Source organism: Chelon labrosus (assembly GCF_963514085.1).
Source record: "Chelon labrosus genome assembly, chromosome: 18".
NCBI lineage: Eukaryota > Metazoa > Chordata > Actinopteri > Mugiliformes > Mugilidae > Chelon > Chelon labrosus.
Window position 1 is genome coordinate 358,396 of NC_140351.1, and position 27,010 is coordinate 385,405.

Genomic DNA, 27,010 nt, shown 5'->3' on the forward strand with positions numbered 1-27,010 from the left:
ACCAGAGCAGTAATCAGGTTCTCCTGAGTCAGCTGAGCCGTGGGGTTTCCATGGTGATGATGGACCGTTCCTGTGTTTCAGGTGAAGAAGGCGTTCTTTGCTCTGGTGGCCAACGGCGTCCGAGCTGCTCCGCTGTGGGAGAGCAAGAAGCAGAGCTTTGTAGGTGAGACGGCGTCAGTGCTCTGGTTTTTATTCTTTCATGTGTTTGTCTCATCTGAACCTTGAGGAGACGACTAAGAGACGGTAAAAGCATCTGACTCTGATCTAAAGACAGGTCAGGACATCCCTGTCTTCTCGTCCTCCAGCATTATTATTTACAGACAGTTAAACTGATGTAATGTTGTCAGGACGTCCCGTAGAGGACAGACTGAATGTCCTGACTGTGACGGTCTGGAGACAGCTGTACTCTGTGTTTCAGGGATGTTGACCATCACAGACTTCATCAACATCCTGACCAGATACTATAAGTCCCCCATGGTAAGACACCGTCCCGCTGCCGCTCTGTCTGGATCCGGGTCGACCTCCTCACACCTAAAGCTCTGACTCTGTTCCTCTCAGGTGCAGATCTACGAGCTGGAGGAGCACAAGATCGAGACGTGGAGAGGTAACCGCCACCGTGGTAGAGGTCACCGTGTCACCGTGGTAGAGGTCACCGTGGTAGAGGTCACCGTGGTAGAGGTCACCGTGTCACCGTGGTAGAGGTCACCGTGGTAGAGATCACCGTAGTAGAGTCCACCGTGGTAGAGGTCACCGTAGTAGATTTCACCGTGGTAGAGGTCACCGTGTCACCGTGGTAGAGGTCACCGTGGTAGAGGTCACCGTGGTAGAGGTCACCGTGTCACCGTGGTAGAGGTCACCGTAGTAGAGGTCACCGTGTCACCGTGGTAGAGGTCACCGTGGTAGAGATCACCGTAGTAGAGTCCACCGTGGTAGAGGTCACCGTAGTAGATTTCACCGTGGTAGAGGTCACCGTGTCACCGTGGTAGAGGTCACCGTGGTAGAGGTCACCGTGGTAGAGGTCACCGTGTCACCGTGGTAGAGGTCACCGTAGTAGAGGTCACCGTGTCACCGTGGTAGAGGTCACCGTGGTAGATTTCACCGTGGTAGAGGTCACCGTGGTAGAGGTCACCGTGTCACCGTGGTAGAGGTCACCGTGGTAGAGATCACCATGTCACCGTGGTAGAGGTCACCGTGTCACCGTGGTAGAGGTCACCGTGGTAGAGATCACCATGTCACCGTGGTAGAGGTCACCGTGGTAGAGATCACCGTGGTAGAGGTCACCGTGTCACCGTGGTAGAGGTCACCGTGGTAGAGATCACTGTGGTAGAGGTCACCGTGGTAGAGGTGACCGTGTCACCGTGGTAGAGGTCACCGTGGTAGAGATCACCATGTCACCGTGGTAGAGGTCACCGTGGTAGAGGTCACTGTGGTAGAGGTCACCGTGTCACCGTGGTAGAGGTCACCGTGGTAGAGATCACCGTGGTAGAGATCACCATGTCACCGTGGTAGAGGTCACCGTGGTAGATTTCACTGTGGTAGAGGTCACCGTGGTAGAGGTCACCATGTCACTGTGGTAGAGGTCACCGTGGTAGAGATCACCGTGTCACTGTGGTAGAGGTCACCGTGTCACTGTGGTAGAGATCACCGTGGTAGAGGTCACCGTGTCACCGTGGTAGAGGTCACCGTGTCACTGTGGTAGAGGTCACTGTGGTAGAGGTCACCGTGGTAGAGGTCACCGTGGTAGAGATCACCATGGTAGGGATCACCATGTCACCGTGGTAGAGGTCACCGTGGTAGAGCTCACCGTGTCACCATGGTAGAGATCACCGTGTCACTGTGGTAGAGGTCACTGTGGTAGAGGTCACTGTGGTAGAGGTCACCGTGGTAGAGCTCACCGTGTCACCGTGGTAGTGATCACCGTGTCACTGTGGTAGAGGTCACTGTGGTAGAGGTCACCGTGTCACCGTGGTAGAGGTCACCGTGGTAGAGATCACCGTGTCACCGTGGTAGAGATCACCGTGTCACCGTGGTAGAGATCACCGTGGTAGGGATCACCGTGTCACTGTGGTAGAGGTCACCGTGGTAGAGGTCACCGTGTCACCGTGGTAGAGGTCACCGTGTCACCGTGGTAGAGATCACCGTGTCACTGTGGTAGAGGTCACTGTGGTAGAGATCACCGTGTCACCGTGGTAGAGGTCACCGTGGTAGAGATCACCGTGTCACCGTGGTAGAGATCACCGTGTCACCGTGGTAGAGATCACCGTGGTAGGGATCACCATGTCACCGTGGTAGAGGTCACCGTGTCACCATGGTAGAGGTCACCGTGTCACTGTGGTAGAGGTCACCGTGGTAGAGATCACCGTGTCACCGTGGTAGAGGTCACCGTGTCACCGTGGTAGAGGTCACCGTGGTAGAGGTCACCGTGGTAGAGGTCACTGTGGTAGAGGTCACCGTGTCACCGTGGTAGAGGTCACCATAGTAGAGATCACCGTGGTAGAGGTCACCGTAGTAGAGGTCACCGTGGTAGAGGTCACCGTGTCACCGTGGTAGAGGTCACCATGGTAGAGGTCACCGTGGTAGAGGTCACCGTGGTAAAGATCACCGTGGTAGAGGTCACCGTGTCACCGTGGTAGAGGTCACCGTGTCACTGTGGTAGAGGTCACCGTGGTAGAGATCACCGTGGTAGAGGTCACCGTGGTAGAGATCACCGTGTCACTGTGGTAGAGGTCACCGTGTCACCGTGGTAGAGGTCACCGTGGTAGAGGTCACCGTGTCACCGTGGTAGAGGTCACCGTGTCACTGTGGTAGAGGTCACCGTGGTAGAGATCACCGTGTCACCGTGGTAGAGGTCACCGTGTCACCGTGGTAGAGGTCACCGTGGTAGAGGTCACTGTGGTAGAGGTCACCGTGTCACCGTGGTAGAGGTCACCATAGTAGAGATCACCGTGGTAGAGGTCACCGTAGTAGAGGTCACCGTAGTAGAGGTCACCGTGGTAGAGGTCACCGTGTCACCGTGGTAGAGGTCACCGTGGTAGAGTTCACCGTGGTAGAGGTCACCGTGTCACTGTGGTAGAGGTCACCGTGGTAGAGATCACCGTGTCACCGTGGTAGAGGTCACCGTGTCACCGTGGTAGAAGTCACCGTGGTAGAGGTCACCGTGTCACCGTGGTAGAGGTCACCGTGTCACCGTGGTAGAGGTCACCATGGTAGAGGTCACCGTGGTAGAGGTCACCGTGTCACCGTGGTAGAAGTCACCGTGGTAGAGGTCACCGTGGTAGAGATCACCGTGGTAGAGGTCACCGTGGTAGAGGTCACCGTGTCACCGTACCTCGTTCTACTTCTAACACCTGCCTCCATGTTTTACAGAGCTATACCTGCAGGAGACTTTCAAACCTCTGGTCCACATCTCACCTGACGCCAGGTAACACACCTCAGCTGAGACTAGGAGACAGGAGACCCTGCGAGAGGAAACTAGGAGAGAGGAGAGGAAACTAGGAGAAAGGAGAATAGGAGAGAGGAAACTAGGAGAGAGGAGAGGAAACTAGGAGACAGGAGACTAGGAGAGAGGAAACTAGGAGAGAGGAGAGGAAACTAGGAGAGAGGAGACTAGGAGACAGGAGACCAGGAGACTAGGAAGGAGGAAACTAGGAGGGAGGAAACTAGGAGAGAAGAAACTAGGAGACAGGAAACTAGGAGACAGGAAACTAGGAGAGAGGAGAGGAAACTAGGAGAGAGAAGACTAGGAGAGAGGAGACTAGGTGACAGGAGACTAGGAGAGAGGAAACTAGGAGAGAGGAGAGGAAACTAGGAGAGAGGAGACTAGGAGACCAGGAGACTAGGAAGGAGGAAACTAGGAGGGAGGAAACTAGGAGAGAAGAAACTAGGAGACAAGAAACTAGGAGACAGGAAAGGAGACTAGGAGAGAGGAGACTATGAGACATGAAACTAGGGTACAGGAAACTAGGAGACAGGAAAGGAGACTAGGAGACAAGAGGAGACTAGGAGAGAGGAGACTAGGAGACAGGAAACTAGGAGACAGGAAACTAGGAAACAGGAAACTAGGAGTCAGGAGAGGAAACTAGGAGAGACGAGAGGAGACTAGGAGACTAGGAGAGAGGAAACTAGAAGAGAGGAAGAAGTTGAGAGAGAGATGTAAAGAGACAGAGGAAGACAAGTAGCAGAAGACACTGTCACATGTTCCTGTACTCCTAAATTCACCATCTCTCCTCCCTCCTCCCCCCTCCCCTCTCTTCCCCCCCCCCCCCCCCCCCCTTTCTTCTCTCAGTATATTTGAAGCCGTGTACTCGCTGATCAAGAATAAGATCCATCGTCTCCCTGTCATCGATCCAGTCAGTGGAAACGCTCTCTACATCCTGACGCACAAGAGGATCCTCAAGTTCCTGCAGCTCTTTGTGAGTGATAGGTCAGCTGGTTGGTCAGCTGGTTGGTCAGCTGGTCAGTCAGCTGGTTGGTCAGCTGGTCAGTCAGCTGGTCAGTTAGCTGGTCAGTAGTCAGCTGGTCAGTCAGCTGGTCGGTGGTGTATTAGAGGTGTCAGCTGTGAGGTAGAGCGCGCAGAGTCTCCAGGCAGAGTCTCCAGGTAGAGTCTCCAGGTAGAGTCTCCAGGCAGAGTTTCCAGGCAGAGTCTCCAGGTAGAGTTTCCAGGTAGAGTCTCCAGGAAGAGTGTCCAGGAAGAGTGTCCAGGCAGAGTGTCCAGGCAGAGTCTCCACGTAGAGTCTCCACGTAGAGTCTCCACGTAGAGTCTCCAGGTAGAGTCTCCAGGCAGAGTGTCCAGGCAGAGTCTCCACGTAGAGTCTCCAGGTAGAGTCTCCAGGCAGAGTCTCCAGGCAGAGTCTCCAGGTAGAGTCTCCAGGTAGAGTCTCCAGGTGCTGTCTCATGCTGGTTCTGTGTCAGGTGTGTGAGATGCCCATGCCGGCGTTCATGAAGCAGACTCTGGAGGAGCTTGGCGTGGGGACGTACGCCAACATTGCCTACATCCACCCCGACACGCCGCTCATCACGGCGCTGTCCGTCTTCACGCACCGCCGCGTCTCCGCCCTGCCGGTCGTCGACCACAGCGGTAAGTGTGCGGCGCCGGTCCGTCAGAGTGGCGTCCCAGCGCCGGCAGCTCTAATGCGTTGTGGTCTATGTGTGTTCACAGGTAGAGTGGTGGATATCTACTCCAAGTTTGACGTCATTGTGAGTACTGGTGCGTCGTCACGGTGACCACGGTTGTGTGGTGGCGTCAGCTGATCAGTGTGATCTGTGTTGTCAGAACCTGGCGGCAGAGAAGACCTACAACAACCTGGACCTGACGGTGACGCAGGCCCTGCGGCACCGGTCCCAGTACTTTGAAGGAGTCATGAAGTGCAACAGGCTGGAAACTCTGGAGACCATCGTGGACCGCATCGTGAAGGCTGAGGTAACGTGATCAGCTGACTGACAACGCCTACACACACACACACACACACACACACGCACCCACACACACACACGCGCGCGCGCCTCTTCTTCTTCTACTAAATAAATGTGTGCAGGTTCACAGGCTGGTGGTGGTCGATGAAGAGGCTCGTATCGTTGGCATCGTCTCTCTGTCCGACATCCTGCAGGCGCTGGTCCTCACCCCCGCAGGTACAACCCCAGACCCCCAGACCTCCAGACCCCCAGACCCTGTCCTTGTGAGGACGTAATGCTCCTGACCATAGTTAGAACCTGCACCAGTCACCAGGTCTGAACACGTGACATCAAACCTAAAATAAATAATAAGATGTCTTTTGGCTGACGTCTCAAACGGATCAGATCATTTTATAAATACCTGGAACCAGGTGTTTCTAATCTGAATGAATCCAACGATCCTCATCAGACTCATCTGGACCTGCTGCTGTGGACACTCACTGTCCAACTCTGTCTGTCTGCAGGTCTTGGGAGGAAGGAGTCTCTCCCTCCTCAGCACACAGCTTTGGACCCAGCAGGACCAGGGACGCCATGTAAAGCTGGACCGGACCAGGACCAGGGACAGGGACTGAACCAGGACCAGGGCCAGGACCAAGGACAGGGACAGGGACAGGACCAGGACCAGGGACAGGCACAGGCACAGGCACAGGCACAGGACCAGGACCAGGGACAGGCACAAGCACAGGCACAGGACCAGGACCAGGGACAGGACCAGGGACAGGACCAGGACCAGGGACAGGGACAGGGACAGAGGCCCAATACAGAGATAGAAGGTAGACCTGAACCAGTACAGGACCAGGAGTCTGGTAAAGACACAGAGACAGAGACAGAATGCAGGGAGGCTGATACTGCTGAGACCTGCCAGCAGGGGGAGACAGAGGGAGAGACAGAGGGAGAGACAGGAGAGGAGGAGACAGAGAGAGAAACAGAGGGCGAGACAGGAGAGGGGAAGACAGAGAGGGAGACAGAAGAGGAGACAACAGAGGGGGAGGCAGAGAGGGAGGAAGGGGGTGAGATAGAAGAGCAAACAGGGGGAGAAGCAGCAGAGGGGGAGGACACACAGATGGACGATGAGAGACAGACAGAGGGGGAGACAGGTGGAAGGAAGGAGGAGGAGGAGGAAGACGAAGGAGGTGAGGAGGGAGATGAAGAAAGGGAGGAGGGGGAGGCGGCATGACGTCCTCACCCTGCGTCTCTCTGGACTTTGTTGTGACCCGTTGTGCTGAATGAAGCCCCACCATAGAAGAAGAGGAGGGACAGGAAGGGGCGGGGTCAGGGCTGTCGGGAGGCTGACGTGTGATTGGCCCAGAATTCTCTGAGAGGGTGGAGGTGGGCGTGGTCGGTGTGCCGCAGCCAATCAGGGATCTCCTTTGGTCCTTTGGTTCTGGAGGCGTTTCATGGACCCGCATCACCGTCACCATGGCAACAGAGAGAAGAGGATCCATGAAACCCCGATCAGGAACCAGAACTCATCCTCCTCACTGGTCCTCTGTGATGTCATAAAGGGGGCGGGCCTTTGGTCTGGACGCAGCCTCTGATTGGTGGAGAGAGAGTTGAGTGATGAATATTTACCTGTCGTACCTGAGGCTCCAGACGTCTGTGACCAGAGGTCCAGCCTGTAGGGGGCGCTCACACCAAACCTTTAATATACATGTTATCATCCAGCACGCCCAGGAGCACTCTGGGAAATGGAGTGTTGTAAGACCACTGTGATGCGTTCACTGCCAGCGTGTGACGGTGCAGAGCTCCAGCGTTACCATGGAGATAAAGGAGGAAGTAAAGTGTGTCTGTAAATAGCAGCGCCATCATGTGGTCAGTAGAATATTTCCTCTAATGGGTCTCTACGATGAATTAAACGTCCTGATGATTCTTCTTCTTCTTCTTCTCGTTGACTTTTAGTTTCATTCAGTTTTTTTAGATTTAGATTCAGTTCTTATTGAGGTGGTAAACTCTAACACATCATGGATCAGTAAACTATGCTGCTGGTCCTACGTCTGGAGGAAAATAAATGAAATAAAAGTGTTTCTGGTTGGTTCTGAGTCCAGGTGGTTTTCATCTGGTTTAGTGAGATCAACACATTCACTGAAATAAATATAAATATGAGTCAGAAATAAAGAAAGGATGTGTAAAGAGTCTGGTCTTCTTCCTGTCCATGATTCCTTGGAGAGGTGGCGTCATGTCGTCAGCATCGTTTAGATTCAGCCTGGAGCCAACACCAGCCCCTGGGGGCCAACACCAGCCCCTGGGGGCCAACACCAGTCTCTGGGGCCAACACCAGCCCCTTGGGGCCAACACCAGCCCCTGAGGGCCAACACCATCCTCTGGGGGCCAACACCATCCTCTGGGGCCAACACCAGCCCCTGGGGGCCAACACCAGCCCCTGGGGGCCAACACCATCCTCTGGGGCCAACACCAGCCCCTGGGGGCCAACACCAGCCCCTGGGGGCCAACACCATCCTCTGGGGCCAACACCAGCCCCTGGGGGCCAACACCAGTCTCTGGAGCCAACACCAGCCCCTGGGGGCCAACACCAGTCTCTGGAGCCAACACCAGCCCCTGGAGCCAACACCATACTCAGGAGGCCAACACCAGCCTCTGGGATCCAGCACCATCCTCTGGGGCCAACACCAGCCCCTGGGGGCCAACACCATCCTCTGGGGCCAACACCAGCCCCTGGGGGCCAACACCAGCCCCTGGGGGCCAACACCATCCTCTGGGGCCAACACCAGCCCCTGGGGGCCAACACCAGTCTCTGGAGCCAACACCAGCCCCTGGAGCCAACACCAGCCTCAGGAGGCCAACACCAGCCTCTGGGATCCAACACCAGTCTCTGGAGCCAACACCATCCTCTGGAGCCAACACCATCCTCTGGAGCCAACACCAGCCTCAGGAGGCCAACACCAGCCTCTGGGATCCAACACCATCCTCTGGGGCCAACACCAGCCCCTGGGGGCCAACACCATCCTCTGGGGCCAACACCAGCCCCTGGGGGCCAACACCAGTCTCTGGAGCCAACACCAGCCCCTGGGGGCCAACACCAGTCTCTGGAGCCAACACCATCCTCTGGAGCCAACACCAGCCCCTGGGGGCCAACACCATCCTCTGGGGCCAACACCATCCTTTGGGGCCAACACCATCCTCTGGAGCCAACACCATCCTTTGGGACTAACACCATCCTCTGGGGCCAACACCATCCTCTGGAGCCAACACCAGCCCCTGGGGGCCAACACCAGCCCCTGGGGGCCAACACCAGCCCCTGGCAGCTAACACCATCCTCTGGGGCCAACACCATCCTCTGGAGCCAACACCAGCCCCTGGGGGCCAACACCAGCCCCTGGGGGCCATCACCAGTCTCTGGAGCCAACACCATCCCCTGGAGCCAACACCATCCTCTGGGGCCAACACCATCCTCAGGAGGCCAACACCATCCTCTGGGGCCAACACCATCCTCTGGAGCCAACACCAGCCCCTGGGGGCCAACACCATCCTCTGGAGCCAACACCAGCCCCTGGGGGCCAACACCAGCCCCTGGGGGCCATCACCAGTCTCTGGAGCCAACACCATCCCCTGGAGCCAACACCAGCCTCAGGAGGCCAACACCATCCTCTGGGGCCAACACCATCCTCTGGAGCCAACACCATCCTCTGGGGGCCAACACCAGCCCCTGGGGGCCAACACCATCCTCTGGAGCCAACACCATCCTCTGGAGCCAACACCAGCCTCTGGGGGCCAACACCAGCCCCTGGGGGCCAACACCAGCCCCTGGATCCAACACCATCCTCTGGATCCAACACCATCCTCTGGGGGCCAACACCAGCCCCTGGAGCCAACACCAGCCTCTGGGGGCCAACACCAGCCCCTGGGGGCCATCACCAGCCCCTGGGGCCAACACCAGGCCCTGGGGGCCAACACCAGCCCCTGGGGGCCATCACCAGCCCCTGGGGCCAACACCATCCTCTGGGGCCAACACCAGTCTCTGGAGCCAACACCATCCTCTGGGGCCAACACCTATGGAGAGAGATATATTTCTCAGTATTATTCGTATATGCAAACACCTCTATCCGTGTATGATATAATTTGCAAACGCAAAGTCAAAATTTGTGACTTGTAAATTGGTATTTGCACAAAGGTGTAACGATTTATTCAAATGTTTGGAAACTTGCAAATTAAATCATATCAGTTTGTACAAATATATCACTTCTCGCATGTGCATGTCTTGAAATTTCATTTGCGACTCTTACTTTCCGTTTGTGAAGTGTTGAATCTGCGTTTGCTGATCATCCAACTCACACATTCATCCCTGCTTCCGCTTACGTAATTTTGAGACATTCCTTTCGCCTTTTTCCAATCCGATCCGTACGTGAAGGTCTTAACCCATGCAAGAGTCAACCCCCCAAAATAAATATTTCAGCAGGTGGAGGTGTTGATCCTGCTTTACCGATGTACATTCGTTCCCCACTCTATGAAATCCAACATTACTTTCACTTCAAGAATGAAATATGGAAGCTGAAATAAACAAACATGGAGGAGCTTCTTGGTTTTTATTAGTCTGGAAGAAATTATGAGAATGTGAAGAGAAAGAGACGAGATCTGGAACAAAGACCTAGTGAGGACATTCATCGACATAACGCATGCTTGGAGCTGGATATGAGATCCTGATCAAAAGGGTTTTAATGAGGAACTGAGCTACTCTGTCCAAGATGTTTACCTTGTGGATGAATAAAGTCCAAGTCTAACCATAACCTGTAACCTTTACACTTTACCACACACACACACACACACACACACACACACACACAGTAAACAGTAAATGTAGAGGACAAACTACACCTGACCAGGTGATCAGGGAGGAGCAGTGAAAGTGAAAGTGTTCAGTCAGTTTGTTCAGACTTTGATTCAGAGTAGAAGGAGGAAAACTGAAGGTTGAAGGAAGGTGAGTGTTAATATTCTTCTTCTTCTTCTTCTTCTTCTTCCTCTTCTTCATGTGGACTGTAGAGGGAAGAAGAGTCAGAATTTAACAGTTTGATTAAACCATTGAAACAAACTAGTGATTAATCAGTTGTAGTTCTGCTGCTTTTATTAAACTGCGTAGTTTGTGTTTTACTTCCTGTTCTCAGTCAGACTGACTCTGATATTATATTATATTATATTATATTATATTATATTATATCTGACCATTAATGGTTTGTTTCGGTACTAAACGTGTTTGTGTTCTTCCGTGTATTTCCTTCTACTGCTTTTATTTTGTATTTCCTGTGAAGTGTATTTATTATTTCCTGTGAAGTTTATTTTGAAAGGAACGTATCCGGATGTGATAACCGTTAATGACAGTAACGGAAGATGGAACAGAAACGATAATTCTCTGTGTTTGTGTTAAATTAAATTATTGTGTTAGAGCTGAATGACTTTAATGATTTCTCCTGTTTCTAAGTGTTTTGAGTTCATCTTTTAAATAAGTTAGCTAACTGCGTTGTTAGCAGACAAATGTAGCATTAGCATCAACTGTCACTTTGAAGACTGCAGAGGGACCGTTGATGCTAATGCTAATGCTAACGGTTTTCCTTCTTTAGTTTGTTGGACTTTTCTGTTGCTTTGTTAAAGTTTCACTGAACTGAATGATTAATAAACATTATAGAATCATTTTACTCTTCTCTTCCTTCAGTTTGAAGCTAAATTATCGAGTATTTTTATGCTAAGCTAACGGCTACTGACGCAGCTTTTTAAGCTAACTCTGTTCTAAAAGTCTGTCAGAGTTCATTTTTACTTTTTAAAGCTTAAACACGTTCCTGTGGTTTTCTGACCATATTCTAACATAAACAAGTATTTATTTTAACTTTAATAAAACTACAGTTCCCATCAGTCTCTGATCAACCTGGAGGACTGTAACTGAAGTTGATGTAAACTCACTGAGTGTTTCTGGTTTACCTCTCAGACTGACTGAAGTCCAGAAGATGGAGGAAGAGGAGGACAGAGTCAGCTGTCTGTCTATGAAGAGTGACTGGTCCAAAGAGAATCCTCTAAACTTCAGAGGAGAACCTGGACCCTCAGACACAAAGTAAGAGAACTACTACTAACTTGTTCATGACTCATTTTAATCACTTCTGTCAGTTCCAGTTTATTTTCTGTCTCTGATGGTTGATTCATTTTTACTAAAATACTCTGAAAAGGTTTTTGTGACTCCATCATAAATAATGAGTCCTGCCTTCCTCTCAGCTTCTCTGACAGCTGTCAGTCACCTACAAAAGCTGTAATCTAATCTCAGAGGACTGTTACAAACATGAAACCATCTCATTATCTGCAGCAGCTGTAGTTTGTGTGTTTACTGCTACTGAAATGACTTTATCTCAGAGTCTATCAGTGATTGATGAGAATAAAACATATTTGTTTCTTCAGAGGTCAGTACCACAGACAGAGACCAGAGTCTCCAGTATCCAGCTGTCTGTCTATGAAGAGTGACAGGTCCAAAGACAGACCTCTAAACTTCAGAGAAGAACCTGGACCCTCAGACACAAAGTAAGAGACTGTTTCTACTGTAAACTGACCTGATGGAAGATGATGATTTTAGGATGAAGCAGAAATGTTCTGCTGAAAGATTTCTAGTCATGATGCAGATGTTTTAGTGCAGGTAGGTAAGATCCTAGTCTGGGTTTTAGAACCAGGAAGTACTGATGGTATTTCTGTAGTAAAACACCTGAGAACCTCCATTTCAGAATGTCCACTCATCAATATTCAGATATATTTGTCCTAATGTTGAAGTGTGTAAAGATGTTCAGCTGGGCTACTAGTGGATGGATTGAACTGCAGTTTTCTCCTCCTCCCATAGTCAGTGTGTAGCAACTAGCCAGTATAGTTAGAATGTGATCTTTATCTGATCAATACTCCCTATCAGTCCAGTTCACTATCAGTAACACTTCTTAGACTCTTCTAAGCTCAGTTCAGACTGAACTAACTCAAGATAAAACAGTGAAGGACATAATCAGCTCTCTTTGATGGAAGGCTTTTACTGTGAAGTCTCTGCAGGAAGTGTTGAGTTTGTATTAACAGCAAACGGCAGGTAGATGACTCAGTGTTTAATAAGACAGCCAGATAGGAAAAGCAGTTGATTGGTGTTGATGAAAGCAGGAGAGTTGAAATCAAAGGAAGTCAATTCAAACTTTTCCTGTTCTCTGTGAGCGTCTGAGCTTCTGGACAGTGATGTCAAATGTTGACAATCTGCAAATGATTTTAGTGATGAAGAAATGTGTTGACAGAGAGAGGAAGAGGAGTCATGTTTCTGTGGAGGAGCAGCTGTCCTGCTGTGCTTTGTGTCAGGACGTCCTGAAGGATCCAGTCTCTAGCAGCTGTGGACACTGGTTCTGCAGACAGTGCATCACCTCATACTGGGACCAGTCTGCTTCATCAGGAGACTCCTCCTGTCCCCAGTGTGGAAAAAGATCCAGAACAAGTAAGACTGTACATCTGTCTGCTGATGGACTCTTGATAAAATCATTTCTTAGTTTCCTACAGTTTTATTTATTCTCTTTTCTTTCCCTGACCGTCACATACCAGCCTTATTTTACTCATAACAATACTGGATTTAGTGACAAACCATAGCAGCCTGTGCAGTTCATATACATGAATACTAAACAAAATGCCTTTGAGACGTGGCATTTTATTGGTAAATGTATGTATCAGCAAAATAAATGTAATTCATAGTAAACGGTTGACTTTCAGTTTAACTTTGCTAGTTTGCTCTTATAAAGTTAAACTAGATCACGTTACGTCTGGAGTAGTTTCCTTCAGATTTTGACTTTCTTCATATAAATGTAAATCTCCATGGTCTAAACATGAAGAGATGCTTTCAGGAGCAATAGGAAAAACAATTCAAGCACAACGTTGTTTGAAACGTGCAAAAATATTTCCGATTGATTAGCTCATAACATTCTCCACGGTAAGAATATGTCATCCCGCGATAAAAACGATAAATTCCCATAGATAACATATATACGTGCGCGACACACTCGCAGCCCAACACGTATGGATTACAATGTATTGACAAATTGACAATAGCGGAAGGCGGAGCAGATATGCTGGGCAGCGAGGAGCTCGTTCCTAAACGAGGCTCCGCCTCCATTATCTGGTTTGGTTTTAACACCTTAACGCCTGAATTGATGTTTCAATGATATAAAGAAATGAAATATTTGTATTTTTGCTTTCCACTCCGGCCGGTCCTACGAGAAACTAGTGCTTTGCAAAAGGTTCCTAGGAATTTTTTGAATTTGCACATTGGAGTATTACATGCGTTATTTCGGCTGCAGTCTGAACGGAAACACCTTATTCGAGTACGGCAAAAATGCTGAGGGGGTGTCACGCACCCACTATTTGAGAAGCGCTGCTATAACAACACCACTGCAGCTAAACACCAGTCTGTTAACATACGTGCTAACATACAGACAACTGAAAGTGTCCGTCTGCCAAATAACAGCAACATGTTTAACACGGTATTAGCATTAGCATGCTAACTTAGCCCCGTGGTTAGCTTTGCTGATTGAGTTTGACACCACTGTCCTAACCAACCAATCAAACCACAGTAGTGTAATAAAATAGGCTATGCCCATGAACTGAAATATTCTGGCAAAAGCATTGACCATTATTGTTAGATTTAGTGTTGGTGTGTGTGTGACAGACATGTGTTTTGGACATTTATGGAAATACGGAACAAATCACGTCCCGTATTGAACCAATACCCTATTGAACGCAAAATTTAATTGCCAAATAAGGTATTATTGGTTTTTAAAAAGATCAAAATGGATCAAAAGTACCCTAATTATGGTGGACTTTAGAACTTAATAAAAAATAAATGGAAGAGTTGACTATCAAGCGGTCACTTGATGAACTGCAGTTTATTACACTTCCACATTAGCTTCACTGCTCAGACTCAGAGGTTAGCACTCACATAGAACAAAGAGCATTTCTAATGTTTCCTCTAAAAATGAGTTATTATGAGAAGAAAAAACTCTATAAAACATTTAAAGTCAGTTTTCTGTTCTTTGTGGCTTCAAACAGAGATGACTGTTTTCTTTCTGTCTCTCGTTTGTTCTTCTTTCCAGCAGATGTTGGTCTGCAGGAGGTTTTAGATGAACATAAGATCAGTCTGAGGAGGAGATGTGAACGTGTGACTGAAGGAAGTGATGTAACAGGAAGTGGAACCCTCCTCAACAGGATCTACACTGAGCTCTACATCACAGAGGGACAGAGTGAAGAGGTTAATACCCAACATGAGGTGAAGCAGCTTGAGACAGCTTCCAAGATGAAGGCCCTCCATGACACTCCAATCAAGTGCCACGACATCTTTAAAGCCTTACCTGACCAACAGAGACACATCAGAGTCGTTCTGACCAACGGCGTCGCTGGTGTTGGAAAAACCTTCTCAGTGCAGAAGTTCACTCTGGACTGGGCTGAGGGTTTGGAAAACCAAGATGTCAGTGTGGTGATTGTGCTTTCGTTCAGGGAGCTGAACTTGATCAAAGATGAGCAGTACAGTCTTCTCAGGCTGCTCCATGTTTTCCATCCAACATTACAGAAGGTCACAGCAGAGGAGCTGGCTGTCTGTAAACTTTTGTTCATCTTTGACGGCCTGGATGAAAGCAGACTTTCATTGGACTTCAACAACAGTGAGGTTGTGTCTGATGTCACACAGAAGGCATCAGTCAACGTGCTGCTGACAAACCTCATCAAGGGGAAACTGCTTCCCTCGGCTCTGGTCTGGATCACTTCCCGACCTGCAGCAGCCAATCAGATCCCTCCTACATGTGTTGACAGGGTAACAGAAGCACGAGGCTTCACTGACGCCCAGAAGGAGGAGTACTTCAGGAGGAGGTTCAGTGATGAAGAGCTGTCCAGCAGAATCACCTCCCACATCAAGACATCCAGGAGCCTCCACATCCTGTGTGGAGTCCCAGTCTTCTGCTGGATCACTGCTACAGTTCTGGAGCACATGTTGACTACAGAGCAGAGAGGAGAGCTGCCCAAGACCCTGACTGACATGTACTCACACTTTGTGATGGTTCAGACAAAGAGGAAGAAGAACAAGTACCATGAGGGACATGAGACGAGTCCACAGGAGCTGATGGAAGCTGACAGGGAAGTTCTTCTGAAGCTGGGGAGGCTGGCGTTTGAACATCTGGAGAAAGGAAACATCATGTTCTACCAAGAAGACCTGGAGCTCTGTGGTCTTTATGTGACAGAGGCCTCAGTGTACTCAGGAGTTTGTACAGAGATCTTCAAAAGAGAGAGTGTGATCTTCCAGAAATCAGTCTACTGCTTTGTTCATCTGAGCGTTCAGGAGTTTCTGGCTGCAGTCTACATGATCCACTGTTACACCAACAAGAAGACAGAGGTGCTGGAGGACTTCTTGGGGAAAGACCACCAGGTCTCCACTAAGTCTCTGGATGACTTCCTGTATGGAGCCATGGAGAAATCCCTGCTCAGTATAAATGGTCACCTGGACCTGTTTGTTCGCTTCCTTCATGGCCTCTCTCTGGAATCCAACCACAGACTTTTAGGAGGTCTGCTGGGTCAGACAGAGAACAGTCCAGAAATCATCCAGAGAGCCATCAACAAGCTGAAGAAGATGAGGAATAATAAAATGTCTCCTGACAGAATCATCAACATCTCCCACTGTCTGATGGAGATGAACGACCTCTCAGTTCATCATGAGATCCAAGAGTTCCTGAAGTCAGAGAACAGATCAAAGAAGAAACTCTCTGTGATCCACTGCTCAGCTCTGGCCTACATGCTGCAGATGTCAGAGGAGGTCTTGGATGAGTTGGACCTGAAGAAGTACAACACAACAGATGAGGGACGACAGAGACTGATCCCAGCTGTGAGGAACTGCAGAAAGGCTCGGTGAGTCCTGATCATTAACAGAATCAATCAGATGTTCATCAGATGATCACCTCACTCTGTTTCATCCTCATTCAGTCTGGATCTAGAATGTAAATGGTCTGTACAACAGATTTATATGTTTTCTAATCACAGATTTACTGGATGTGGACTCACAGAGACTCACTGTGAAGTTGTGGCCTCAGCTCTGAAGTCCAACCCTTCCTATCTGACAGAGCTGGACATGAGTAAAAATGACCTGAAGGATTCAGGAGTGAAGCATCTGTCTGCTGGACTGGAGAGTCCAAACTGTAGACTGGAGACTCTGAGGTCAGTTCACTGACTGGAGCTGTTGTAGGTTTTATTTATTTATTCAGTTCAAATCATTGACTGGTGTGTCAAATGTTCTTTAGTTGATAAATGTTCAGTATTTAAATGAGCACAAATATGAAGAAGTTTCTTTTTCTCAAATGTTCTGTTTTTCTAAACAGCTGGAGAACATTGACTCAGTCTTCTTATTTATTACAATCATACATCATCAACTATCACTCAGAACATTTCACATATCACTGAAACTCCCCAAACTATAACTGGCCTCCAATCTTAAAACAACAAGTCCTGGTAAATATGCTGCTTTGGTGCAACAGTCCATTCTCTTCTGCACTGATCATAAAAACTAAATACACAGTCACAGACTGTTACTGGTGTTGTTGAGTCAGACTGATAGAAGGCTGCTGCTCTGAGTCAGGATGAAACACATCATACATTTCATTGGAGATCACTTTTATTCTTTATTCAGATTGGAGAGCTGCAGGTTGTCGGAGATCAGCTGTGATTCTCTGGTCTCAGCTCTGAAGTCCAACCCCTCCCATCTGAAACATCTGGACCTGAGTCTCAACAGTCTGAAGGATTCAGGAGTTAAGCAGCTGTGTGGTTTTCTGGAGAGTCCAGACTGTAGACTGGAGACTCTGAAGTAAGTTCACTGTCTGTTACTGTTGTAGATCTGATATGTTTAATCACCAACTGAATCTAATTCATGTTCATCCAGAACTTTCCTCCATAAATCTGTAAATGTCCTTTAGTTCAAGACGAGTGTTTGTATCAGAAACTGTAGAAAATGTCCACTGTTAGTTGTTAAAGTCAATGAAGCTTAAAGGCTGTTAGGACACAGTAATGTTGAGCTGCACATTTAAAACCTGAACACATCTGATTGAATTATTCATCATTTAATCTACATCTTTTATTCTTTATTCAGATTAATGAACTGCAGTTTGTCAGAGATCAGTTGTGATTCTCTGGTCTCAGCTCTGAAGTCCAACCCCTCCCATCTGAAACATCTGGATCTGAGTAGCAACAACCTGAAGGATTCAGGAGTGAAGCAGCTGTGTGGTTTTCTGGAGAGTCCAGACTGTAGACTGGAGACTCTGAGGTCAGTTTAGGGCTGGGCGATGAATCGATAAAGATATATATCGCGATAGACACGTGATCGATATCAATAGAAAATATGTTCGATAGAATGTTGATAATGATTGATGATAATTTCACTCGAACTCCGTTAGAAAAAAATAGGAAGAAAACCCCGAGCCAGAACTGCAAGTCATTCTGGGGGGTGTAGGCAGAGGAAGGGCTTTAGCCTCTTGACCTATCACTGCCCAGCTAAGCCGTTGGTGGCGTCAACAAAAAAAAAAAAAAGGAACGGCGTGGAGTGAAAGGAGAATATGTGTGCGACAGCGCGAGAGGAAATTGTAGATAAAAAAGGAAAGGTCACGTCACCAGTTATTTTGGTTATTTTAAAGTCAGACAAGAGTCAGACCAATATTGTCTGCCAGCTTGGTGGCGAGTGAGCATATTAATTGGCTGTTGTCTCTTGATTAGTAGTCGGTTAAGTTTCATTTATCTGCCGGCCGAGTGAGTGGCTGCTGACTCGGTTAAGCAGGGATCCACGAGCAGCGGTTATGAGTCGGTTAAGTTTCGTTTCTCTGCGTATTGTGCTTAAGTGAGAGCCTTAGATTGCCGGTTATATGAGTTGAATGTTTTTTTTCCACGGCTACGGAATATTAATTGGAAATGAATGAAATTTAAATGCTATTGAATATGTCATTGTTATCATTTTAATTTTTTTTTTATTAACGGGTAAAAATGGGTTATGACGGGATTTTTATCACCCTGTCAGTCAAAGTGACAGACAACGAAAAAGTCTAGCGCAACATCTGATCTAGAGGTACACGGCAGCAGTGCCATATGACAAAACATCAAAGCGATATAAAGAAATAAGGGTGCAGTTTAGCACAGTTGAGAAGTCTGAGTAGAAGGTTAAAAAAACGAATCAATAATTATCTATATCGACTGATATGAAACACTTATATCGTGATACAGTTTTCAGCCATATCGCCCAGCCCTAGGTCAGTTCACTGTCTGTTACTGTTGTAGATCTGATATGTTTAATCACCAACTGAATCTAATTCATGTTCATCCAAAACTTTCCTCCATAATTCTGTAAATGTTCTTTAGTTCAAGACGAGTGTTTGTATCAGAAACTGTAGAAAATGTCCACTGTTAGTTGTTAAAGTCAATGAAGCTTAAAGGCTGTTAGGACACAGTAATGTTGAGCTGCACATTTAAAACCTGAACACATCTGATTGAATTATTCATCATTTAATCTACATCTTTTATTCTTTATTCAGATTGGAGAGATGCAGTTGGCCAGAGATCAGCTGTGATTCTCTGGTCTCAGCTCTGAAGTCCAACCCCTCCCATCTGAAACGTCTGGACCTGAGTCACAACAACCTGAAGGATTCAGGAGTGAAGCAGCTGTGTGGTTTTCTGGAGAGTCCAGACTGTAGACTGGAGACTCTGGAGTAAGTTCAGTATTTGTTACTGTTGTAGATCTGGTATGTTTAATCACCAACTGAATCTAATTCATGTTCATCCAGAACTTTCCTCCATAAATCTGTAAATGTCCTTTAGTTCAAGACGAGTGTTTGTATCAGAAACTGTAGAAAATGTCCACTGTTAGTTGTTAAAGTCAATGAAGCTTAAAGGCTGTTAGGACACAGTAATGTTGAGCTGCACATTTAAAACCTGAACACATCTGATTGAATTATTCATCATTTAATCTACATCTTAAAATTTAAATTGCCCCTTGGGGACAAATAAAGTGCTTTGAACTGAATTGAATCTTCAATTCAATTCAGTTCAATTCAGTTTTATTTATATAGCGTCAATAACAATACAAATCGTCTCAAGACGCTTTACAAAACCCGGCCTGAAACCCCCAGAGCAGCCTGAAGGAGACGGTGGCAGGAAAAACTCCCTTTAACAGGAAGAAACCTGGAGCAGAACCCAGCTCATATGGAGGGACCCATCTGCGTAAGGCCAGCCGGGTACAGACAGAAGAAAAAGAGAACAGCAAGATAAACATACATCGTACATAGATACATACACATATCTGATTTAAACGTATGTGGAATTTTATGATACAAAGTAATGATGTTACATGACAGTTTGAAAATGCAAGAGGAATCATAGGCAGGTTGGAGAATTGTTCATTCAGGTAGGAGTGGATAACTGCAGGATTCCATCTTTTATTCTTTATTCAGACTGGAGGACTCCAGCATGTCAGAGATCAGCTGTGATTCTCTGGTCTCAGCTCTGAAGTCCAACCCCTCCCATCTGAAACATCTGGACCTGAGAGGAAACAACCTGAAGGATTCAGATGTGAAGCATCTTCTTGATCTTGTGGACAGTCCAGACTGTAGACTGGAGACTCTAAGGTCAGACTTCGTGTTTTCTTCATGTGCTGAGATGAATGTGATGGTAAAGTTGTGGTGACTCTAAACTGCAGATATCAGGCTGATATTCTACTGATCCACACTGAGATCTACATCTGAGATACTTGTTTTCTTGTTGAGGAGCACTGTTCAAACAGATGTATAAAATGGTTTTCTATATTTGTTTTTTCTTTCCATATATTTTTCCAATCTGTATTTTTTGTAACATCTAATTTGTAAATATCTATATAGATCACTTGAAGGCAAGGCAAACTTGTTGTGAAAAGGATTTAAATACATGTCCATCCAGGAGTTGATTTATTATTATCAGACCAGTCTCCTCCTGCTCCCTTTAGTTGTTTTTGACTAAATTCCAGACCTTCAGTGTGTGCACGATCAATAAATTATTGATTTTAAGTTTTTTCTGAGATTGCTGGCTACAAATTGGAAGACCAGACAGGGGTATCCCTGGTATGGTGTGTTGTTCAGTAGAGACCCAACTGGTCTATAAGTCCCCGGCAGCCCATGCCACCACTGCTCCCAGCTAGGCTGCCCAGTAGTGAAGTTTTAGATTAGGTAGGTCTAGACCTCCTTTCTCTTTTGCTGACATTAGTATTTTCAACCCTATTCTTGGCCTTTGGTTTTGCCAAATTTCTAATAACTTAAACATGGATTGTGGTGGGCAGCACAGTGGCGAGGTGGTTAGCACTGATGCCTCACAGCGAGAAGGTCACCTGTTCGAATCCATGGGCCACCTGGCCTTTCTGTGTGGAGTTTGCACATCACAATAGTTTTCACAGTTTTATGATGACAGTTTCCCAGCATCACCTCTAAGTGTCTCCAAAGGATCGACATCTGGACTTTTCCGTGAGCGAGTACGTACGGAACGTTTTTGTACGCACGCAACCTTCGTACATGAGGCCCGAGGTCTTCACACCTGGCCGGCAGGTCCATCTCTCTATATAACAGCCTATTGCTCTCTGGTGTCTCATCCTGATATCTTCCGCAGCGCAAATACGTCCTTCTGCCTCTGTGGTTCTTTTTTCAAGTTTAGTCATTTCATCTTTCAGTTCTTGCATGGAAGATTCAGTTTTTGTCAGCGACAGTCTGGTCTAGTTAGCTGCCTCAAATTTTAGTTTTTGTCCTTTGTGTGCTCCTGTTTTCAGCTTTAGCCATGCCGAGTTTGTGCAAGTTTGTAGATTTTTAAAGTAGTTTTGTTTGGAAATGAACAGTTGAACTGACGGAGCTCAGTTTTAAGCTGCTGCCTCCAACATGGTGTCATCAGAAGTCCTCTATAAACTGTTTAATAATTATATTTTCATACTTTACTAATGATCAGTTTATCATTTATAAATTAAATATTAAAGTATTTACAGTAGTTATTTAGGAGTTATTAGTGGTTCATAAGAACATTTATAAAGTGTCAGTAAATGATGAATAAACTCTTTAAATGTACATTAATTCATCTTATTATTTACACATGTACTAATAGTTACTGAGTGTGTTAATAGCTGTTGTAGAAACCTGTAATTCATGATTAATTCAGGTCGTTATTAAACATTTAGAGGCTGTTAATGAACTATTTGTGTGAGTTCATCTAAAGTGAGGACTATCTATGTCTAGTGAAGCTTTGATAGAGGAGATTTAAAGGTTCAGTTATCTTCTCAACAGAACAACACAGAGTGATACAAAACAGAAATATTTATTTCAACAGTTCTAGAGTTAGGTGAGAGTTCTCCATCTCATAAACACACAGCTGTGATGTTCCTTTGTTTCACTCTGATGACGTTTCCATGCAGAACTTTCCTCCGTCTATTTATTAGGTTTGAAAGACGCAGCGTCAACAGCAGCAGTCAGATCTCAAATTAGCTGGACAACACTGTGAAATCACCACCATCTAAAGTCATTACTTTATTATTATTATTATTATATTTCTGAAAATAAGTTCATCCACGCGACTGAAGAAGATCATTAATTATTCATCACTATGACAAATGTTCTTTTATATCAGACTGTAGAGGTTTAGTTTAGTTTGACTGCAGTTAGGTTTTCTGGACATTTACAGAAATATTATTTTATGAGATTACAGATGTTTCTTTCTTCATTTTATATCAAGTGTACAGTTGAAATAAATATTTGTTTTGTATCACTCTGTGTTGTTGTTAAACTTTTGTAAACTCACATCTTTTATTCTTTATTCAGACTGGACGACTCCAGCATGTCAGAGATCAGCTGTGATTCTCTGGTCTCAGCTCTGAAGTCCAACCCCTCCAGTCTGAAACATCTGGACATGAGTAACAACTACAACCTGAAGGAAACAGGAGTGAAGCAGCTTCTTGCTCTTCTGGAGAATCCAGAATGTAGACTGGAGACTCTGAGGTCAGACTCCATGTTTTCTTTGTGTGGTGAGATGAATATGATGGTAAAGTTGTGGTGACTCTAAACTGCAGAGATCAGGCTGATATTTTACTGATCCACACTGAGGATCTTCATAAAGTCTGTTTTCTTCTTCTTCTTCTTCTGGAGCCATGTTGAGCTCCAGATTTCAAACCTTCATAGAAGAAGAGAAATCTTCCACTGGATGATTGACTCTGAAACTCTGACACTCTTGATTTCTTCCTTATATTTTTTAAAATTAAAAGCAGGCCAGCTACTAATCACCTTGATTAGTAGCTGGCCTGCTCTATCAGAGTTCAAGGTGATGTGTTCAAATGTCTTTGTTTGTCTGAACAAGAATCTAAAAGAGTTCACTGTGAAGGAACAAAACATCTTCAACATGTGAACTTTAAACTTGTTCATTCTGAACCTTCTTCGGTTCTGAACTTTCTAAACTCACATCAATTCTTTTTCAGACAAAGTGTTCAGAAACTACAATACAATTATAAACTAAATCTCTCCCTTCATTGAACTTCTTTCTGGATTTTTCTCTTAAATAAACAAAGTGTACAAAATGATCAGTCCACAACAAATATTATAAAAATGTCAAACAAATGATTTTGTTCTAGTATCATGTATGTTTAGGAAGTACAATACAAAACTAAGACAACATTTGTCTCCTTTAGTTCTTTTCTTCTTTTCGGGGGTCTGTCGGGGCCAGGGGGAGGGGGATTTTTCTCCTCCTCTCTCCGTTTCTGTAGCTCTGCGTTTTCTTGTCCATGATTTTTCATCTGCTTTTACAAGTTTGTTGTGTTACCACTGTATCTTCCAGCCTTTTTCCAAATAGTCCAACTTGCTGTCGCTCCTCTTCCTCTCTGCCATTCTCCTGCTCCGTCCCTGTGCTGTGTGTAATGCTCTGCTGCTGGCCGGGCCTGGCAGGTAGTGGTGGGCGGAGCTTGGTTACCTGGCACCGCTGAGTCACGTGACGGTACAACAAACACAGGAGAGGAGGAGGAGGAGCAGAGTGAGCCTGCTCTGCTCTGGGACAGCAGCAGCATTTAGACAAACACAGTCAGGTTACAGCCTCTTTAATGAAACGAGAGAAACTGAAACTGAAGGATCCATCTCATTACATTGGTATCCATCAATATTGATAGCAACGTTGGTATCAATATTGATGGATACCTGGATGGATCCACCCACCACTACTGTGTATGCACACCAAGCTGAGCCACCTGCTCTGCTCTTTAAAATCCTCACATGGATCCTCTTGTTTTATCTCTTCCTGAGCCTATGCTCTTTGTTATTGATGTTGTGGCTCGTGTGGAACTTTATTACAGTTTCATTCAAATGACTGGCGTTGTCATTTTATCTCCATAACCGCTGTGCTATGATGACGGGTTGTGTTAGCTCCACGCTCATTTAAAGTTGCTGCAATTTTAGTTGAAATCGTCTGAAAATATTGTAACATTTCCTCCAACTGATCTGCTTTCTGCCTCTGATCCTGAGCCTGTCATCATCCTCTTTGCTCTTTAAAGTGGAAGCTTGTGCTAAATTTGTTCCATTATATTGAAAATGTTAGTGTTTGACTTTAATTCAAATGTGAGAGCTCATTGTTGTGATGCTGATTATTTTGTTCTATGTGTGTTCTGGTCATTTGAGCAGATTAAACATGCTGCCTTTAATATGGCTATAAAAAAGATGGTTGTGTTTTTAAAGGTGTGGGGGATTGGGGGGGTGTCAACCTGGTTGGGACATAGAAGGGGGGACACAGCCAAAAAAGTTTGGGAAACGCTGCAGTAATGTTGAGCTGCACATTTAAAACCTGAACACATCTGATTGAATTATTCATTTAATCTACATCTTTTATTCTTTATTCAGACTGATCAACTGCAGTTTGTCAGAGATCAGCTGTGATTCTCTGCTCTCAGCTCTGAAGTCCAACCCCTCCCATCTGAAACATCTGGACCTGAGTCACAACAACCTGAAGGATTCAGGAGTGAAGCAGCTGTGTGGTTTTCTGGAGAGTCCAGGCTGTAGACTGGAGACTCTGATGTGAGTTCACTGTCTGTTACTGTTGTAGATCTGATATGTTTAATCACCAACTGAATGTAATTCATGTTCATCCAGAACTTTCCTCCATGAATCTGTAAATGTCCTTTAGTTCAAGACGAGTGTTTGTATCAGAAACTATAGAAAATGTCCACTGTTAGTTGTTAAAGTCAATGAAGCTTAAAGGCTGTTAGGACACAGTAATGTTGAGCTGCACATTTAAAACATGAACACATCTGATTGAATTATTCATCATTTAATCTACATCTTTTATTCTTTATTCAGATTGAGGAACTGCAGGTTGTCAGAGATCAGCTGTGATTCTCTGGTCTCAGCTCTGAAGTCCAACCCCTCCCATCTGAAACATCTGGACCTGAGAGGAAACAACCTGAAGGATTCAGATGTGAAGCAGCTTCTTGATCTTGTGAAGAGTCCAGACTATAAACTGGAGACTCTGAGGTGAGTAGAGGGTTCCAGTCAGTCCATGCTGCTTTCATCAGTATTGTCCTAAACACAGTTAGTATCAAAGATCCAGTGTTTCCTGTAAACCTGCAGCTTCTCAGTGAAGCTGTGAGAGGAGAATGGAGACAGGCTTCAGGATTGGACAGAAAGACAGAGAGAGAGACAACAGTCAGCCAATCAGATGAGCCAGAAGCTTGTTGTGATCATGTGTTTGAGTTGATGTGAAGACGACTGTTGTTGTTGTGTTGATGTGTCCAGGAAATAAAGCTGGATTCCAGCTGACAGCCTTCCAAGATGTATAGAGACAGTGGTGGTCATTCATCAGATCTGATCAACAACTGATCACAGCTCTGAGATCAGTCTGACTGAAGCCTGCACATCACAGAACCAGCATTACATTTAGTAACCATGAGCAGAGTCATCACCTCCTCTCTTCTTTCTCCTCCTCTCTACAGGTGGAGAGAGTAACAGTGAACAGGACGGTGTGTGAGGTGAGAGGATGAGCTGTGTCTGAATCAGAAAAGACTTTATTGTCAAGTATGTTTGTTCATACAACTGTTGACCATGTGAGTGGTCCTGGACTGGATGGATCTCAGCCGTCTGTTAAATAGTCTGTGTCCAGGGTGAGAGGGATCAGACACAATCTTAGCTGCTTCAGAGTCCTGGAAGCGTCCAGCTGGTCTAGAGACGTCAGACTGCAGCCAATCACCTTCTCTGCAGAGAGTCTGCTCTTGTCCTTAGCAGAGGCTGCAGCAGACCAGGTGCTGATGGACTCAATGATGGCAGTGGACAAGTGTCACCATGACAACCACATGACAACGACAACAACAGCTCCTATTGGCTGCTCCCGTTATCACTTCCTGTTCAAGCCCAGAGTTGGTCCATTCTCTTCCTGGTTGATGGTTGATGCTTGTAAATCTGGTTCAGGACTTGTAAATGTCTTATGGTGATGTCATTGTGTTTTATGATATGTAGAAATGTTTTCTAAAATGTAAATGTGTCTCCAGCTGTAAAAGTGTTTGACATGTTGTAATGTTGGTTGTCACCTCCAGGCCACCGTAGATGATGAAGCTGGAAGCTTCCAGTAACCCCCCTTGGGTCTAAGCCTCTTCCTGCTCTGCACATTATATTGTTATGTTTGCCTCTTGTTATTTTTAAACTGTAAATGATTTGTAAATGAACAAAGAATAAATAACTAAATGTCTCCTAATGTCCTTCCATTCAAACCAAATCCTCCTCTAATGATGTTGTGGCGCCGCCCAGCTGCTTGGGATGAAGTGAAGTTTGATTGTTGGGACAAGACGTGAAACACTAGGACAAGTTCCAGCATGAAGAAGCAGCACTGTCGATACACAGTGTTATCATTAATGTTTTATATGTGTAGCTTAAATCAGTTCAGTTAGAAATGAGAAGGGAGCTGTGGTGAAGCAAAGTCAAGTCTGGTCAAAGATGGAGGAGCCTTAGAAGAATATTGTTCCTCTTCTTCTCTAACTTTGCTTCTGTCACTGCTTTCAAGATCTTTGGGCTGAAAATGAGCACAGTGGAGGTGTGTGGGTCAAATCAGGGACATAAAATGTCAGCGACCATTTAGAGCTCTAAGTGAACCTTTGTTGAACGTGTCCTGACACATTATCATGCAGATATTTAGCTTCATCCAGCGTCAGACCAGAGAAGAGAAACCTCATTGTTCAGGTTTCTTGTTAGCAGGTTAGCTGAAAACAACCAAGACGTGGATCTCAACCTGAGACACGCCCATATTTGGATTATCCAAGAGAGGCGGAGTCTCTCAAAACCAATATGGTGTCCACCGTTCTATACAGTCAAATGATTCAGACTGATGTTAAAGAACTGGAACCAGTTTACGACTCCACAGCTGTTGTTACCAACGTTAAAACATGTTTGTGATATTTGATCAGTGATCATCAAAGATGTTCAAACTAAAAACCAACACTTGGTTTCATCATGATTATCTTTGCAGGTGTTTTATTTCATTTCCTGTCAAGTGTTAGAACTTTGGGTTGTAGGTGGCCGGTAGT

The 27,010-nt window shown here is 46.1% G+C and overlaps 1 protein-coding gene across 1 annotated transcript; it reads left to right on the forward strand.

The window, feature by feature from the left end:
• The first annotated feature begins 10,424 nt into the window (after positions 1–10,424).
• LOC311503445 (NLR family CARD domain-containing protein 3-like) lies at positions 10,425–26,177 on the forward strand. Its single transcript, XM_084566162.1, has 12 exons — positions 10,425–11,506; positions 11,845–11,964; positions 12,702–12,895; positions 14,541–16,338; positions 16,471–16,644; positions 17,114–17,287; positions 17,570–17,743; positions 18,999–19,172; positions 19,914–20,087; positions 22,287–22,463; positions 24,342–24,515; positions 24,798–26,177. Exons 1-12 carry the CDS (start codon positions 11,403–11,405, stop codon positions 24,973–24,975), a joined length of 3,615 nt encoding a protein of 1,204 aa, XP_084422288.1. The 5' UTR covers positions 10,425–11,402; the 3' UTR covers positions 24,976–26,177.
• Positions 26,178–27,010: the final 833 nt, after the last annotated feature.